We start from the raw sequence: 15,264 nt of genomic DNA on the forward strand, positions 1-15,264 counted from the left end.
AAGCTAGTTGAGTTGAAGCTCCTACATTGTCCAATCCGAAAGAGGTAGCCACGGTAGTCCGTCAGAGGCTGTAAGTAAGCTTGAATTGTTCTATCCTATTGCATCGAGCTATTTACTTATTGTCGTTAGTCATTATCATAAAACGTTATTCATGTTTATCGTTGCGTCTTTCGGAGCAAGAGTCCTACGCAAAGCACAAGCATCCCCTAGTCCGCTTTTCGTACACTTTCAGCTTCTCCTTGGGTATCTGCGATATATAACAAACAATTTGAAGGGGAGTATTCAACGCTTTGGAGATGCGAACCAATCCGACCCTCAAATGACGCGCACTGTTGCTTTACCTTTCCCGAGGGTTTGGGACGATGATATCAGCATGCTTCTGAGACGGTCCTCGGCTTTTGTCAGCTCCTGCCGACTGTTCTGGTCGAGATCTGACGGCCGGGGCCATGGTAGCCACGCCTTTATAGAGTCAAGGGTACCGGAACGTGCTCGTGATGCCGGAAGACTGCGCATAGACGCTCCGCGTTGGTGAGAAGGGGTTCTTCGTGGTGTTGCAGTCTGAGGCCGTCCATTCGATGGTCCATTGGCGTCCTTGCCGACGTCCTGCATCGCCGATGATGTATCGAGGGATAGTTGTTTCGAAGCTGTAGGCGCAGCAATGGTAATTGCTGGATACGAAGACGAGGTGGATGCATGGACTGCCCAGGCGGGCCCCGAGTTCTGGGCTTCGACCTGTTTCGAACTGCCAGCCTCTTGGTCTCGGAAAGTATCGCCATCTATGGCTTTCCTCTTACCACTCCCACCACTAATGACGCTCTTCAAGCTTCCATATGCTGACTGACTACGCTTCTTACTGCTCTCGGCCCTGCCCTCTTGCGCCAGCCGCTCGCTGGAGCTGCTCGCTTCAGGCACTGCCATGAGTGTGTTGTCTGCAGCAGTCCATCCTTGACTGATCCTATTCAGACGACCTCGGCCGGCCAATGCTCCTGTACTTGCGGCCCATGCCGAGCCCCCACTTGTTATTTCGCCTTGTGGGGGTAGGTGAGAGTCGTACTCGTCTGCCAGACTCATTCTGCTTCGGGCGCAGATCTCGGCAATGGCATCGATGGCGTCTCTGATCTCAGGGTCAACAGCGCGAAGGATGGCGGAAAAAGAAAAGTCGTCAGCGGAGGGTAGTTGCTCGCTCCTGCCTGCCAGACCGGCTGACAGGGCCGACGCATGTGTCTGCCCGTTCATGGCAAACGAGCGTGGCGTATTGAAGCCGGAGCCAGAGCGTGATGCGTGCCGCGAGCCTGAGTATGTGCGTACTACGACGGGCTGGCTGGTGACGGTTGTCCGACTCGATGTAGACTTTGCAGACTTGCTCTTGGAGGGCGAGGAATGGAAGGCGGGGGCGTTCAGGGCACGCAGTGCAGCAGACTGAGTCGGTGGCAGTGTGTTGGTCAAGGTAGTAGTCGCACTGGGCACCGAGCCTGAGCTCGCCGTCAAGTCAGACAGGCCCTCGGGAGCATCTAGTGGTTGCGTGTGGGCGAGGACGGGCTCGTCGGACAGTATAGGCCGCGCACTAAGTGTGGACGTGGTGTTGTGCCCCAAGAGTGTCGAGAAGACGCCCAATGGTACCGACTGTCTGGTGGTCGTTGCAGGCGTCAGTGGGTGTGGGATTGCACTCGACTCGGCGGTACCTGAGCCATGTTGCTCACAGTCGGTCGGAGGGGCAGCGCTGTGCGGGAGCCGTGGCGCCTGGAAGGGAACGCGCGGATCATTAGACATGCCGGCCATTGTTGTGGGTTCTGGTTCCGTAGCTGCAGGTCAATGCATTGCCGCTATGCGACGCCGTCTGAGTTGTTGGGTGAGCTGCCGTGATCGAGAAGATGCGCTGGCGCCAAGCTTGGCGGGTTATTTCGTCCCACCCGCCTTCCATCATTGGGCCATTGCCGCTTCACCCTACACATATTCTGACATATTGAACGAGTTGCATGCCACTTGGGATGCGACGCCCAATTGTAAGCGTGCAAGACTTGGGATATTCTTGTTGCGCCTAAGAGGCATCTCACTGGCCTGACACCCTAAAATCTCTCCGACGACAACCTCGACATCCCTGCTGCTCGACGACTGTCTGTCTTGCACAACTAGAAGGTAACACATGCAGATCCTGCGCATGGAAGCGCATTTACCTCCCAGGGGTATTCCAGATCTCAAAAGAGCATCCCGTCGTCTGGCCTTTCGTCATCTATCCGCTGCGCGCGCACCAGCTCCGTTGCCTGCCCGAGCCTGTCGCTCAACCAAGACACCAATCCACCTGGCATTTCGTCAAGTATTTGCATTTCAGCCTTGACATTGAGCATCAGCATCTTCTGTAGCTCCTGCCTCCAGCACTTTTCGGGACCCTCCTCGGCGCACAAGTTCCACTCCAGCATTCGCGCAGCTCTGTTGCGGTCGCGCACTGTCAGTCTCATCAGGCCTTGAAGTTGAGGTTTCGTGCCTGTATCTGTGTGCACTTCGCCTAGCGGAGTCCCGCTCATGTGGTGACTCTTGACACCAAGCCAGCGAATGTTAGGCAAGCCTGGCGTGGCTGTATCCGTGGATGTAACGTTTTCGTGCGCGAGACGATACGACCCATATTTGTACGTCGATAGGATGGCGATACCGTCGGGATCAAGGTCCATCAGAGCATACATGGGAATGTGAGGGGCCTTAGCTGCTAATTGACTCAGAAATTTCCGTGAAGCGAGGTCTGGGTATCCTTTCGCCTGTCTTGGTGGTTAGGTGACATTGGCAGTAGACGAAGTCAGGCTTACAGTCAGTATTGTTCCGCTCGAGCCCAACGTGTGCCACCGTGGCGAACTCATCAATGACCTAAAGGTCGCCTAGGTATGCATTAGCGTTAACATAAGTGATCCTCGAGCATCAACCATGCCTCCTTTTCGAGAATGAGAACCCATTGCACGTTTGCCAAGTCGAGAGTGTCGTTATCATTGACACTGGGAACGAGCATCCCCTAGCGATGTGTTAGGAAGGTATCACTGAGCCAGCACGCTCGTCAAACCTCTTTCTCGCTCATGCCGTTGATATAATGACCGTCGTTTCGAGTCAACCTAAAGCCGCCCGCCAGTAGGCCTTTCGCAGTGGCAGTCTAAGATTGGCTATCAGCTGTGCTTCCAGAAATATGCCGAGGCAAGCGCACCACATTCAATTGGGATCTAGTGATGCCGAAGGTACAAGCCAAGTCGTCCACGTATCGGTCGACTATCGACTGCTTGACGAACAAGTCCGGATGTCGATAATACAAGTCTCTTCCTCAAGTCAGCCTTTTGTTGTCATTATACAAGGACAAGGTTGACCTCTTCGTCATGACGGTACCATCGACGAGACCAGCATGGAGAAGCTCTAGTATACGAACTAGTACAGCTACACGACCATTAACGTACTCAGTATGTATAAATGATCGGGTTCACACACTGAAGTTCCATGCCTCTTGCGCACTTGTTCCTGGGAAATTGATATCGCGTTCCTTCGGTTCGGGTGTCTGTTCTTGGCCGTCGGCTGTGGCAGATCGTCTGCGAGACAGAGCCGCACGGGACTTCAGCGTGATAGTGATCGCTTCGTAATCCTCTAGCTGAGCATCCGCAATCAGCTCTATCATCGCTTCGATGCAAGCGATCACCCAAAGTCTGCACAAGGTTAGTCATAACCCACTCAGAGTGAGAGCACCTGAAGAACCTGTCGCGTATGGGTCTTAGAGCGTGCTCCTGATGGTGATACCGAGGTGCTTCCTGAATAGACAGTACGTTGCCATTGGTTGAGGAGGTTGAGTTTGAGTTGTTCCACACATCCCACGGTATATTTTCCCGTTGGGAATTTGCAAACAGGAACTCATCTTCTGAGTCCCCCTCCTCCGTATCCTCAGAAGTGACCTGCATGTCATGTTTACCAAACAACATGTCATCGAGATCGCTTGTATCCATGGCGAAGTGCAGAATGGCGAACGTTGGTATGGAACCTCGCAGATACTGGATTAGCTGCTAGCAGGTATGTGACCGACTACTGTGAGTTCGACATAGCAAGAGATCCGCACAGGGCGCTGCAGGCAAGAAGCCAGTCATAGAAAGCGTGGTCGGTGCGTGACAGCTGCAAGACGGCAGGCACGACACGTGCAGGATACACCAGGAAAGGCAGTTCTACTCGCGCGTTTATCACCAAGCTGATAACAATAAGAATCACTTTGAGTTTTTTTTGGTTCACGTCTTGCACGAGTAAAATAGTGGTGCTCGACGTGTTAATGTTCGCGTTCGTTTCGCCGTAACGCTAAAAGGAAATCAGAGCATGAAATCGCTAAAGTATACGCCATTCGAGCAATTGCACCCCAGTCGCACTTTCCCGCACTAAGCCCACATTAGCCCACTAGTCGTTCGCGGTTTCCACGCGCTGCGCGTCGCGCCTTCGACCTTCGCGTCTCCTCCCGCATCAACGTCCGCTACCGCAACCACGCTGCTTGTTCAACCACAACAACTTTCTCAGAATTGAGCGTCGGCCCCCTCACTATCGAAGCTTGATAGACCTGTAAAGCCTATCGGCTGCACTTTCAGCAACCGCCGTACACTATGGAGGACCCCACACCCATTGCGCCGCTGCCCCAGAAGCGTCCACACACCGACGACGACGACGATGTCGAGCCTACCGTCTCAACTCCGCCAAAACAGATTCGATCAGAAGCGTCTACGCCCCTCTCAGTTCTCTCAGTTCAAACCCCGTCACCCCTGAGGAGCAGCGCTCCGACTTCAACCGCCCCAAACAGCAGCAATGTCTCTGCTCCAACCCCCTCACAACCGGCCAAAAAGCGGAAATTGACTTCACAAGAGAAAGAGGCCCAGCGTCTAGAAAAGGAAGCGAAGGCCAAGGCGCGAGAAGAGAAGAAGGCGCAGAAAGAGGCCGAGGAGAAGGTCAAGGCGGAGCAAAAGGCACAGAGAGATGAGGAGAAGCGCAAGAAGAATGAGGAACGAGATGAGAAGAAGCGCCTGAAGGAGGAGGAACAGCAACGGGTAGAGGAGGAGAAGGCAAAGAAGGCACGAGTAAGCCGACCATCGTCCTTGGAGTTCGACCTGAGCAGTGCTAACCTCTGGATAGTCCCAAATGAAGCTCAACACTTTTTTCGTCAAGCCAAAGGCAGGATCAAGCCCAGGACAGGCCGTGGTAGTTTCATCCCAGAACCCTACTGCCTCGTCCACATCTTTATCTAGCACATCTGGAGCCAAAACTAATTTGGCCCCTCCATCCCCGCAGAAGAACATCGTCAAGAACGCACAGTCAGACTACGAGCGATACTTTCTACCGTTTAACCTTCCTCCACATACGATCCTCGCTCCAATAAATACCCTGCTCGACGATCCGGAGCGGCTGGAGGCTGCGCGAACACGGCTAGAGAACCTCATCGCGCACAACAGTACTGGTACCGAGATCATCACACGAGAGACCTTGGTATCCTCTCTACCGCGACAGAGTCAACCAGCGCATCGGACTGCGACCATCGCCGAAGTTATCGAACGTGTGAATGGCTCGTCGGATCGTCCCATCGACTTGACTGTCCACAGAAGCCCATTGGAAATGCTACGAGAGATCCCAATGAAGTACATACATTTCTGCAAAGACGTACGTCCGCCATATTATGGCACCTACACCAGGCCTTATACCGACGCTGAAGCTTCTCGGCTCGCACGAAATCCCCTTGCCAGGGTCCGACAGGACACTGATTATGACTACGACTCTGAAGCAGAGTGGGATGAACCCGAGGAAGGAGAAGATCTTGACTCTGACGGCGAAGACGACAACGAAGAAGATGCAGAAGACGACTTGGACGGTTTCCTCGACGATGAAGAAGACCCACAACTCAAACGGCGACTCATTAGTGGTGATTTGGTTCCTGTCAGCACTGGCTTGTGCTGGGAGGATGCCGAAAGGGTTTCCAGGTTGAATGATGGTTCAGATGCTATATGCACCGACTTCAGAGGGTTCTCAATGGGGTTCCTGTTGGATCCGCAGATGAGTTCAATCGATCCGTTTTCTACGGCATACTGGGAACCGGATCCTGCGACCAATGCAAGTACTGTCGCTGTTGCGAAGAAAGACAACCCTGCTAAGAACGCCATGAACCCTCCACGGGTACCTCTGGTCCAGCGCTCTATGAATGGTTTGCTCAACACCTTGAACGGCCCACAGAAGTCAACAGGGGGAACTCCGACTAAGCTTGCAAAAGCTAAGCGATTGGTACCCACTGAGCAACTTGCAGCTTTCAAGGCTGAAATTGAGGGCAAAGATCTGACCAAGATTGGCATGATTGAAGCGCTGAAAAAGGTATTCCCAAAACTACCTAAGGATGCAATCAGCAACACCTTGAGCGTAGTTGCCGCAAGGGTAGGACCTACCGAGAAAGAGAAGCGATGGGTGCTTGTCAACACCTGAAAGTCTCAATGCTCAACGTTGCGTTCAGCTGGACGTTTTCCTTTTTGCTCCTAATGTGCATAACCTTTTCATACATGTCGGTAACATCCGCCGCCAACTGCTTGTGGAATATGTGGGATAGTCTTTTAGCATAGCGAGTGATGGAGTACGGTGTCAAGGCCGGGGTTCAAGTTGTTTCAAGTCATTATCAAGCGATATTTTAGCTTTCAAAGTCAGTTCACATTCACACACTGTGTAGGAGGTGGGAAATGGAGCTTATTCCAGGAGCTAAAGAAAGGAGTAGAAGTCACGCAACGAAGAACGTGTCACGCTGCAGTCGATCTTATATACTATATGGCTGTTTGACCCAGTAACTAGGGCATCAGAACGATGCATGAAGTGTCATTGTGAACAGAGCCAACATGCTTGCACCGAGCAGTACCGTGAATAAGACGGATACGTCGAGTCACTACGTGTTCCATATGGCGTAGGCATCAGAGAAGTGCAAGCGCTTTGTTCCCCCTTCATTCCTTGCAAGGCAACCCTGGCACACACTACACAGCCGTCCGAGGGTTATGCTATTGCGCGAGCATGTATTGCAAAGCAATCGGGACTTCTGTAACTTCTGGATCTAAAAACGCGTCGAAATCAATGCACAGTTCTCCAATTATACCTGATGCTGGCACGCATCCACTCTGTACACAAACGTTACTCTTTGCACAACAATGAGAACGGCGTGCGGGGGAACAACAGCGGGGATGCGGGATTAAGATTGTACGGCTATTTCCGAGGGTTTCCTCTGAACTCATCAAAATCTCACCGAGCGGGTACGCAATCTACATGCCTCCAAGATTGCAGACTGTAGTGAGCGGGAGGTTAAGAATAGCGACTGGTGTCAGATCCACACCTGCGGTCGGGTCCGTGCAGCGGGCGCTTGGGAATGTCGCGAGACAGCCCTACCCAATCGGCCTGGTCTCGTAAACGCCCGCTATCTTTGGTGCAAAATAACGATCCAATCATCAGTGTCTCTGCGACGGCAAAGCTTACCATCGGAGAGGGATCATCTTTCTTCCTTGTGCATCTTTCTATTCGAAGCGCCCATGGTGCACCCCCCTAGGTCGTGGTACTTCCACAACGGCATCAGCAGGCGCTCTCGGCAGCGGTTCAGTCCCATGCGGCTCTAGAGGGCGCCCAGGGATGCACTCATGCGCGACCAGCAGAAGCAGTGTGGATATTCCCGCATGCAAGAATAGCTGGGCCCTTGCCTGACTGGCCGACTGTCCGCATGCTCATCTTAGTGTATCAAGGTACAGATGATGGAGGCCTACAAAGACATCCTGCAGCCTCTGGCACTTCCGCAACTCGAGTTTGAGACGTTTCGTCATCGTCGCCGTTCATCTTGCCTGCTGGTGTTGTAAGCGTTATCCAGCACCTTGTTACCTGCTCTTCAGCTTGCTGGACTCAAGCGTCGCTCATCTTCCATCATGGCATCTTTCGTTCTGTGCCTTTCCGCAACTTTGCTGTTCACTCAGTCTACATTTGCTTCAAACTGCACCAAGAAACCAATATATGTCGACATCCACAAGCGGGCTGTACACGACTCATCAGAATTCCAATATGGATCCTTCATTGGACTGGGAACGCCAGCACAAAACCAGAGTCTTTGGCCATCACTACAACAGAACCACATCTCTTTCGCGTCAAGTAACTACTGCAAGAACGCGACCCTTGAGGAATGTGCCACGAGTACGGGGGGATTCTATAACGACCGGGACTCCACTAGGTATGTTAAACTGTGGATGTGAGATATCAACTTGTTAGCTGACATGTCGAGTAGTTTTGTGAAAGACGACAACTTCAAAACCTTGGACGATGACCAGGAGGGGTTCATAGGATTCTTCGGTCGAGAGACCTTACGACTATACACACATTACTTCGAGACGGACGGTGCATCACAAACATTGGTAGAGAACAGTACGATCGAAGTCGCTGGATCGGGGTCAATCACACCTGGAAGAGTGGGCATGGGGCTGTCTTCCACTCTCCTTCGGGACCTGGCTGCGCAAGACATCATTGCTGGGAAAACATACTCGCTCTACATCGGACAGGGATTCAAGCGTGCCGGAGGCGCAGTCAACGGTAGCAATGTCTTTGGGGGATACGACTCAGGTCGCTTCACGGGAGAGACACACAAATACGCCATGAAAATCGACAATCCGAATCCGATGAGCGTCCGCATCAAGGATATCGTCATCACTAATTCTGAAGATAACGCAAACGTATCACTGTTCGATAACACGGTCTTCACTGACATGAAGACACGGGCAGAGGACTTCGATGCCCAGATTACGACTGAACAGTTCCCATTGTCTCTACCGTATCAGATCACCCAAAACTTCATCAAACGACTGGGCGCCGAAAAGGATAACACATGGGGCGATAATTCTCTGAAGCTGAAGAACGCTTTCAATGGTACATTCTCGATCGTCCTAGAAGATGGCTTTACAGTCACGCTACCCTCTGAAGTTCTTATGAATGCTTCCAACATAACGCCCATCCAAGATCGCGAAGAGTCAGCCGACACACCATTCTACCTCGGGACCGCTTTCCTTGGCCAAGTCTACTTGATGGCAGATTACGAAACCAATAACTTCTTCCTCGCTGAAGCCATTCAAAAGAACAACATGGTCATGCCTGTTACCTTCTGCCCGAAATCCACGCCCGTAGCCTATGAACGTCCCAAGCAATCCGCATGGGAGAGCCAAGGTCTCATTGGCGCGGTGATTGGCGGTGTGATAGGCGGTATTGGCATTATCTGCGCAAGCTACTGCATCTGGATCACTTGGATGCGCAAGAAGGATGAACGCAACTTGAAGAGGGAGTTGAAAAGAAACTCGCAGAGGAAGATGGAGCAGATGGACATTGAGGAGGCACAGCCCAAGTTTGATCCGCCACCACGGACAGTAAATGCGGCAAAAGCCATGTTTTGGAGGAAGAACAAGCCGGGTTTGACGTTTTGAGCGGGTCGCGAGAGTTTCTTTCTTGGGGGTGTACATCTTTATACCCTGGGCTGGCAATGTGCGGCTCGTTTGATTCGTATAGCATCCTGCAATATTCACACTAGTTCGTGTTCACGTTCGTATGAAAATTGCTATGATCCGTGACGTTTGACAATGAGTCCATTGCCCATAGGGGCAGTCTCGCTATGCCATTGATCACCTGAGCTATACCTGAAGGCTTCCGCTTGAATCGCGGATCGTGGCAGTCACCGTTCTTACAGGATCCTTCATCGGTTTACATGACCTGTGTATTCATCTAATAACCTGCGTAAAAGTGACGATAATGCTGCCTTTCAGCAGATTGTGATAAAGAACCAACTTCACTCGACTCGTCAAGACGGGCAATCCGTACTAGATGTGAGGTCAAATTGACCGCAACCTGAGATATTACGTGATGGCGAAGACGTATTTTGATTGAAAAATCGCTATGTTCGCCATGTCAGGTTCTTGTTTACAATATGGTACAAAGGCTGGCAGTGGTCTTGTACAGAATTGAATGCGTGCAGGTCATGATTCGGGCGAGAAGCTGAAGCCAAGCGGTGCGAGTATCTTTTCTTGCACGACCTTGTTAGCCACTTCGCCGCCACGCTCGAGAGCGACCGCTCCGACGATGGCGTACAGAGAAGTCATGAGGACGGTTTCAAAACCAGAGCCTTGGAGGTTGTCCGCCTGTAGTTCGTCAGCCTGGAGACTGGGGTGTTGTAAAGGTTCGAGCATACCCTCTTGGGTGTCCATCGCGTGACCTTGTCCAGACGGTATCGCTCTGCTATCGGTGCTAGCCGTGTTTTGCTCAAGACCAGACTCTCTGCCTCGTCGGTCAAGCCTTGCAGCCCATTCAAGGCGGGGTGTAGGTATGGTTTGCGACCAAACTCGTCGCTGATCGGTACACCATTGAGATCTCTCGGCCATTGGTTCTCCTGCGGCGAGTTTATGAGCGCCTGTGTTGTTTGTAGTTCGACTATCCTCCGTCCTGCCCTTTACATTAGCCTCCCGTCTGTCCGCCTTTACAATGTGCACACATACCCAAGTATGCTAGTCGGTCGTTGAACCCTCTCCTTCCGTGGTCGAAGCTCTTATGTGTGACGGCTAACCACTTGACGTCGTCTCCCAGCATCTTGTCTCCTCCGGGGCCCAACATGCGTATATACGCATCGTCCAGCTTTTTCGGATCCTCATTGACCTGGTAAACGCCCCCTCTGGCTTTCGGCCGTATCCTATGAGGTGCCATCATTCGCGGAGGTGTCTGTTTCCATCGCGGCCTGTCAACAGCTGGTGTAGCTTCTGCGTCATATTCCGTGGCCCTCGATGGGGTGGTGCTCGAAAACGCGCATGCGGAGGACCGCACGAAGGACGTTCTGGATATTTGCGCGGGCCGGAGTGATGATGAAGCGGTGGAGACGAGTGATCGGAGCGGTCTTTTGGAAGTCATTGTGGCACTTCCAATTGGTGAGCGAGGCGTGAGAGGCTTGATTGGCGGCGGGCGGGCGTGATGCTGCTGGCGGAGGTCAGTTCGGATCATCGAAAAGTTGCGGCACGCGGATCGCGCCTTACCGCAACGACGCTAGCACCAGTCGCGCCTGCCGCTCCCCATCGTGCACCCCCCGATACGCGACTCTTCCCCTTGCTGCGCTTCTTTTGGGTCATCATGACAAGCGCTGGGGTTTCCAAGTCGCTGAAAGAGTTACTCGCCGAACAATTGCCCAAAGACGTGCCCATCACCTTCTATCACTACTCAACACCGCCCTCCAAGTCCTCCGCCCTCTTCTCCGCGCCGCCCCATGGCAAGTCCGAACGAACATACTGCGAATCGCAGACCTTGGCAGCGTCGATAGTTCCAAAAGATGCAGCAGCCTCAGGACTGCCCGAGGAGCTTCTTATACTGGCAATTGAAGTCTTGATCTACACCACGCGAAACCTCACGACCATCTTCGTCTCCAAAGCCGACTCGACAGGTTATATATCCGAACTACAATTGCCGCGAGCCCAGTCTGCGTCACCTCTGAAAGCCATTTGTGGAACCTTTGTATCCTGGCTAGCGCGAGAACGACAGAGGGAAGGGAAGAAGCTGGTAGTGTCTCTCTTCGCCAGGGCACAGGATCAATACCTGTTTCCGGCAAGCATCGAGAACAAGAATAAGCACGTGCTAGATGACAGGGGCTTGGTGAAGTGGTGGTGCAGAGTGCTCGATCCTATCATATGGGAGTACAAGGCCGAAGGAGAGCGGAAGCCCTTCGCTGAACGCCTGGTTGATGATGACGGCTCGAAGGTGGACGGCACGTCAGTCCAATCGGAGTCTACGGCCAAAGGTTACTTGGTGATACCGGGCTTCGAGCCATACGACACGCTGCGGTACATTCCTCCACCCACCGGACCCAACACGCCTCGACGCTGGGTAACCACACACCCGCTCCTACAGATCGCTCCCTACCCTGCCGCTCCACCGCGCTGCCTCGTACCACACTTTCCAGACGACCCCAAAGCCAGATTTCTTGACGAATTGGACGAAGAGCTTCCTGATCGGGGCACCGACGCCATGGTAGTAGATGGAGGCACACCTTCGAGAAGCAATGGGCACTGGAAGAGCGTCAAGACACTTGACCAGTTCTGGGAATTCATGGCCTTCAGGCAAGAGTGCTCATCAGGGCGTATAGTAGGCTTCATCTGGGTCGTCATAACACCACCCAAGCCTTCGATACCCGAAGAAGACGAGGACATGCCTTCGCAGCAATCAGCGTCGCAGTCGTTCTCACAGCTTGACTCGCAAGATAATATACCCAGTCCAAAACGGAAGAAGAATAGTCGACGCAAACAAGAGGCTAAAACTAGGTATGGACCAATCCCCCTGGTCCTGCCAAAGATCAAGACCAGCTCTTCAAACCTATCGACGTCATCCAACATCTCTTCAAGCCCCGCCAAGAACCTTCCCGAGAACAGTTCATACTGGAAATGGCCCGCTTCCTCACGCGGCACCATCTGTTTTTCGCTCAAGAACTACGATCGCGCACATGAGGTCCTTTTGCAGCAGACTTTTGCAAACCGAAAGGCAGCAGCACGAAGTACCAGGAAGTGGAAAGAGGAAATCGCTGTCCTCGGCGGCATGGACGAATGGAGCTTCACAGTCAAGGGGACAAAGGAGTATGTAGCTGCAGTAAAATCCTCGGATGCAACAAATGGCGTGACACCTACCATGGTCATGGGTGTGCGAAAGAAGAGGAAGCCCGATACCCCATCAGAAGCGGCGGTTGGCGCAGAAAAGCCTGCAGAGTCCGCGCAAATGTTAGGAGAAGGCACGAGGAAGAAGGCAAAGATCGAACCCATACCCATTACCAATGCAAGCGCTGCAAATGGGGTGAACACTTTGACGGCAGGCCTGGTGCGTAAGAAGCCGAAAACTTGAGAAAGGCTGAGCTCAATCGGTGTATGGCGTTTCACATAATTTCAAGAAGGCTTCATTTTGTACAACGAGGTGTTTGGGCTGATGCACTTCTTCATCTTACTCACACGAAAGCATGTTAAAGTATTATTATATCCATGCGGTATTTCATTCCATGCTTAAGCCATATAACTTTCAGTGTCAAGAAAGTCTGTGGATAGTATAATGTCCTGGGCGATCAAACCTTCCATCATCAGGTGATCAGCTAGAGTAGTGAACGAATACATAGTCCAAATGGAGTAATCGACTTGCAGATGGCCATCTATGGGAATCATTGTTGGGGTAGACTGCTTTGTCGGTGTGCAGAAAGTCTGATCGCGACAAACGATCGCGATCCATGGATGTCCCTGGCGGTAAAGTCGGACCGTTCGGATGTGCAAACGATTGTAGGACAGGAAGCTGCTTCGCTTTCAGTAGCTACATTACGCCTGCTCCTTTGCCTGTCTTTGTGGATACTGCGTCTACACAATACCCCTGAACACAGTCGAGTGGTGCTGCGTCTTGGCGGTCGTCGCTTCCTGGTTCGCTCCGCAACCTCCGCGCTGCGAGATTCGCCAACATCCCACCCTCATTCCGACCCTACCACACTTTCGCGCATGCTTCGCGCGCCTAACCTCGCGACGGGACAAGATGTCTCCATGTCGCGCACCATCATTGCGACCGGCTGCTTGATTTGGTGGGTCATAGTCTGGAGTGTCTGTGCCATCGGCTTCGTCCAACTATTCCGCTACTATTGGAGGAGACCCCAGCAGGCAACATGCGTAACGACTTTGGAAGAGCACGAAGTCCCTCAAGTCACCGTTATACGGCCCGTCAAAGGCCTCGATCCGCGATTGTACGAGTGCCTTGCAGCCACCCTCCGCCAGACGTATCCCAAAGATAAACTGAACACCGTGTTCTGCATTCCCGAGCGTTCCGATCCTGCCTTTCCGATCCTCGAGCACCTATGCAAAGATTTCCCGGATGCTGATGTACAGATCTTGGTCGAAGAGGAGGATCCGCTGCTACTGAAGGATAACAACGCGCTGGGACCCAACCCGAAGATCAGGAACATGAGTCGCGCCTACAGAGAGGCCAAGGGTGACATCGTGTGGGTACTCGACTGTAACGTCTGGGTCGGCAAAGGCGTTTGCGGGCGATTGGTGGACCTGCTATGTGGATTTGGAAAGGACAAGCATGGCAACAAGAAAACCAAATATAAGTTCGTTCATCAGACGCCTCTTACGGTAGATCTCGACTCGCAAGGTCTCTCGCTTCAGGACAGAAAGGAATTGCTCGGAGGCAAGCCTGAAGCTGTAGCTGAGTCGACTAGCATCGCGGCAAGCACGTCTTCCGATCCGCGCAACCACTCCAGCAGCACCATCAGGAAGCTGTTGCAGCGCGGCGGAGGACGTCTCGACGAAGCTTTCATGTCTTCTGCCCATGCCAAATTCTACCAAGCCATCAACACAGTCGCTGTTGCACCCTGCATCATGGGCAAAAGTACCATGTTCCGTCGCTCCCATCTCAACTACGTCACCTCATCGAACCCGAACCGCGCCCCCGGTATCGACTTCTTCTCCGACAATATCTGCGAGGACCATCTCATTGGCGATGTGTTGTGGAAGCAACCTCAAGCTTTCGAGGAACGGGGCTACAAACCCGAGCCAGGAACGACAGAGGAGGCATGGGGCAAGCATGCAATGCTCTTCGGTGACTTTTGCTTCCAGCCAATCAGCCATACGTCTGTTATGGCCTACCTGCAACGTCGCATTCGATGGTTACGAGTACGGAAGTTTACGGTGACTTTGGCGACGTTTGTGGAGCCAGGAACAGAAAGTATTGTTTGTGGACTGTATGGCGCCTATGCTCTAACGACACTACCCTTCTTCCACAACATCGGCATCAGCTCAACATGGACCTTCTTCTTCCTGATCTGGCTTCTACACCTATCTGCATGGTGCCTTGTAGACTATGTCCAGTACCTGCTGCTGCACTGCGCGAAGACCGTCGAGATCGACTCCGACACCCCTGACTTCATCTTGCCTCAACGATCAGCCTCTGCATACCACCGTACCGAAGTTCTAGAACCTCTGCTTGGCAACAAGACACCAGGTGAACCTAGTCTACTTGATGGTGCGAGGAGAAACTTCATAGACTTCTTATTTGCGTGGCTTGGCCGCGAGATTTTCGCATTACCAGTCTGGGTCACCGCCTTCTGGGGAGGTGTTACAGTAGAGTGGCGAGGAAGGAAGTTCTGGGTTGGATTAGATATGAAGGTCCACGAGATCTTGCCTCAAGAGAAGGAAGTCAAGAATGGTCAACACAAGAAACGTTAGAATCGTAGGAAGCACCATA

At 52.6% G+C, this 15,264-nt stretch overlaps 7 protein-coding genes across 7 annotated transcripts; 4 read left to right on the forward strand and 3 right to left on the reverse strand.

The window, feature by feature from the left end:
- Position 1: 1 nt before the first annotated feature.
- BKA58DRAFT_18058 (uncharacterized protein) lies at positions 2–1,987 on the reverse strand. The gene has a single exon (XM_046165383.1). It carries the CDS (start codon positions 1,777–1,779, stop codon positions 316–318), a length of 1,464 nt encoding a protein of 487 aa, XP_046031225.1. The 5' UTR covers positions 1,780–1,987; the 3' UTR covers positions 2–315.
- BKA58DRAFT_18104 (meiosis-specific topoisomerase Spo11) lies at positions 1,988–4,202 on the reverse strand. Its single transcript, XM_046165391.1, has 8 exons — positions 3,721–4,202; positions 3,460–3,671; positions 3,342–3,408; positions 3,185–3,293; positions 3,047–3,133; positions 2,918–2,998; positions 2,799–2,867; positions 1,988–2,750 (listed from the first exon to the last, which is right to left on the reverse strand). The coding sequence occupies exons 1-8, from the start codon at positions 3,963–3,965 to the stop codon at positions 2,196–2,198; spliced, it is 1,425 nt and encodes a 474-aa protein (XP_046031226.1). The 5' UTR covers positions 3,966–4,202; the 3' UTR covers positions 1,988–2,195.
- Positions 4,203–4,448: 246 nt separating this feature from the next.
- BKA58DRAFT_18109 (chromatin assembly factor 1 subunit A-domain-containing protein) lies at positions 4,449–6,735 on the forward strand. The gene is made up of 2 exons (XM_046165392.1): positions 4,449–5,069; positions 5,125–6,735. The coding sequence occupies exons 1-2, from the start codon at positions 4,602–4,604 to the stop codon at positions 6,454–6,456; spliced, it is 1,800 nt and encodes a 599-aa protein (XP_046031227.1). The 5' UTR covers positions 4,449–4,601; the 3' UTR covers positions 6,457–6,735.
- A 1,034-nt stretch (positions 6,736–7,769) lies between these two features.
- On the forward strand, positions 7,770–9,723 carry BKA58DRAFT_18116 (aspartic peptidase domain-containing protein). Its single transcript, XM_046165394.1, has 2 exons — positions 7,770–8,218; positions 8,273–9,723. Exons 1-2 carry the CDS (start codon positions 7,920–7,922, stop codon positions 9,453–9,455), a joined length of 1,482 nt encoding a protein of 493 aa, XP_046031228.1. The 5' UTR covers positions 7,770–7,919; the 3' UTR covers positions 9,456–9,723.
- On the reverse strand, positions 9,567–11,006 carry BKA58DRAFT_373181 (ribonuclease-III-like-domain-containing protein). The gene is made up of 3 exons (XM_046169191.1): positions 10,518–11,006; positions 10,214–10,464; positions 9,567–10,163 (listed from the first exon to the last, which is right to left on the reverse strand). The coding sequence occupies exons 1-3, from the start codon at positions 10,921–10,923 to the stop codon at positions 10,002–10,004; spliced, it is 819 nt and encodes a 272-aa protein (XP_046031229.1). The 5' UTR covers positions 10,924–11,006; the 3' UTR covers positions 9,567–10,001.
- A 95-nt stretch (positions 11,007–11,101) lies between these two features.
- Positions 11,102–13,207, forward strand: BKA58DRAFT_373182 (histone acetylation protein-domain-containing protein). Its single transcript, XM_046169192.1, has one exon. It carries the CDS (start codon positions 11,140–11,142, stop codon positions 12,889–12,891), a length of 1,752 nt encoding a protein of 583 aa, XP_046031230.1. The 5' UTR covers positions 11,102–11,139; the 3' UTR covers positions 12,892–13,207.
- Positions 13,208–13,565: 358 nt separating this feature from the next.
- On the forward strand, positions 13,566–15,245 carry BKA58DRAFT_306557 (ceramide glucosyltransferase; the record flags this gene model as incomplete). Its single annotated transcript, XM_046167120.1, has 1 exon — positions 13,566–15,245. The coding sequence occupies one exon, from the start codon at positions 13,566–13,568 to the stop codon at positions 15,243–15,245; it is 1,680 nt and encodes a 559-aa protein (XP_046031231.1).
- Between the last annotated feature and the right edge of the window lie 19 nt (positions 15,246–15,264).

The sequence above is a fragment of the Alternaria rosae genome (assembly GCF_020736505.1).
Source record: "Alternaria rosae strain MPI-PUGE-AT-0040 chromosome Unknown BKA58scaffold_1, whole genome shotgun sequence".
Lineage (NCBI taxonomy): Eukaryota > Fungi > Ascomycota > Dothideomycetes > Pleosporales > Pleosporaceae > Alternaria > Alternaria rosae.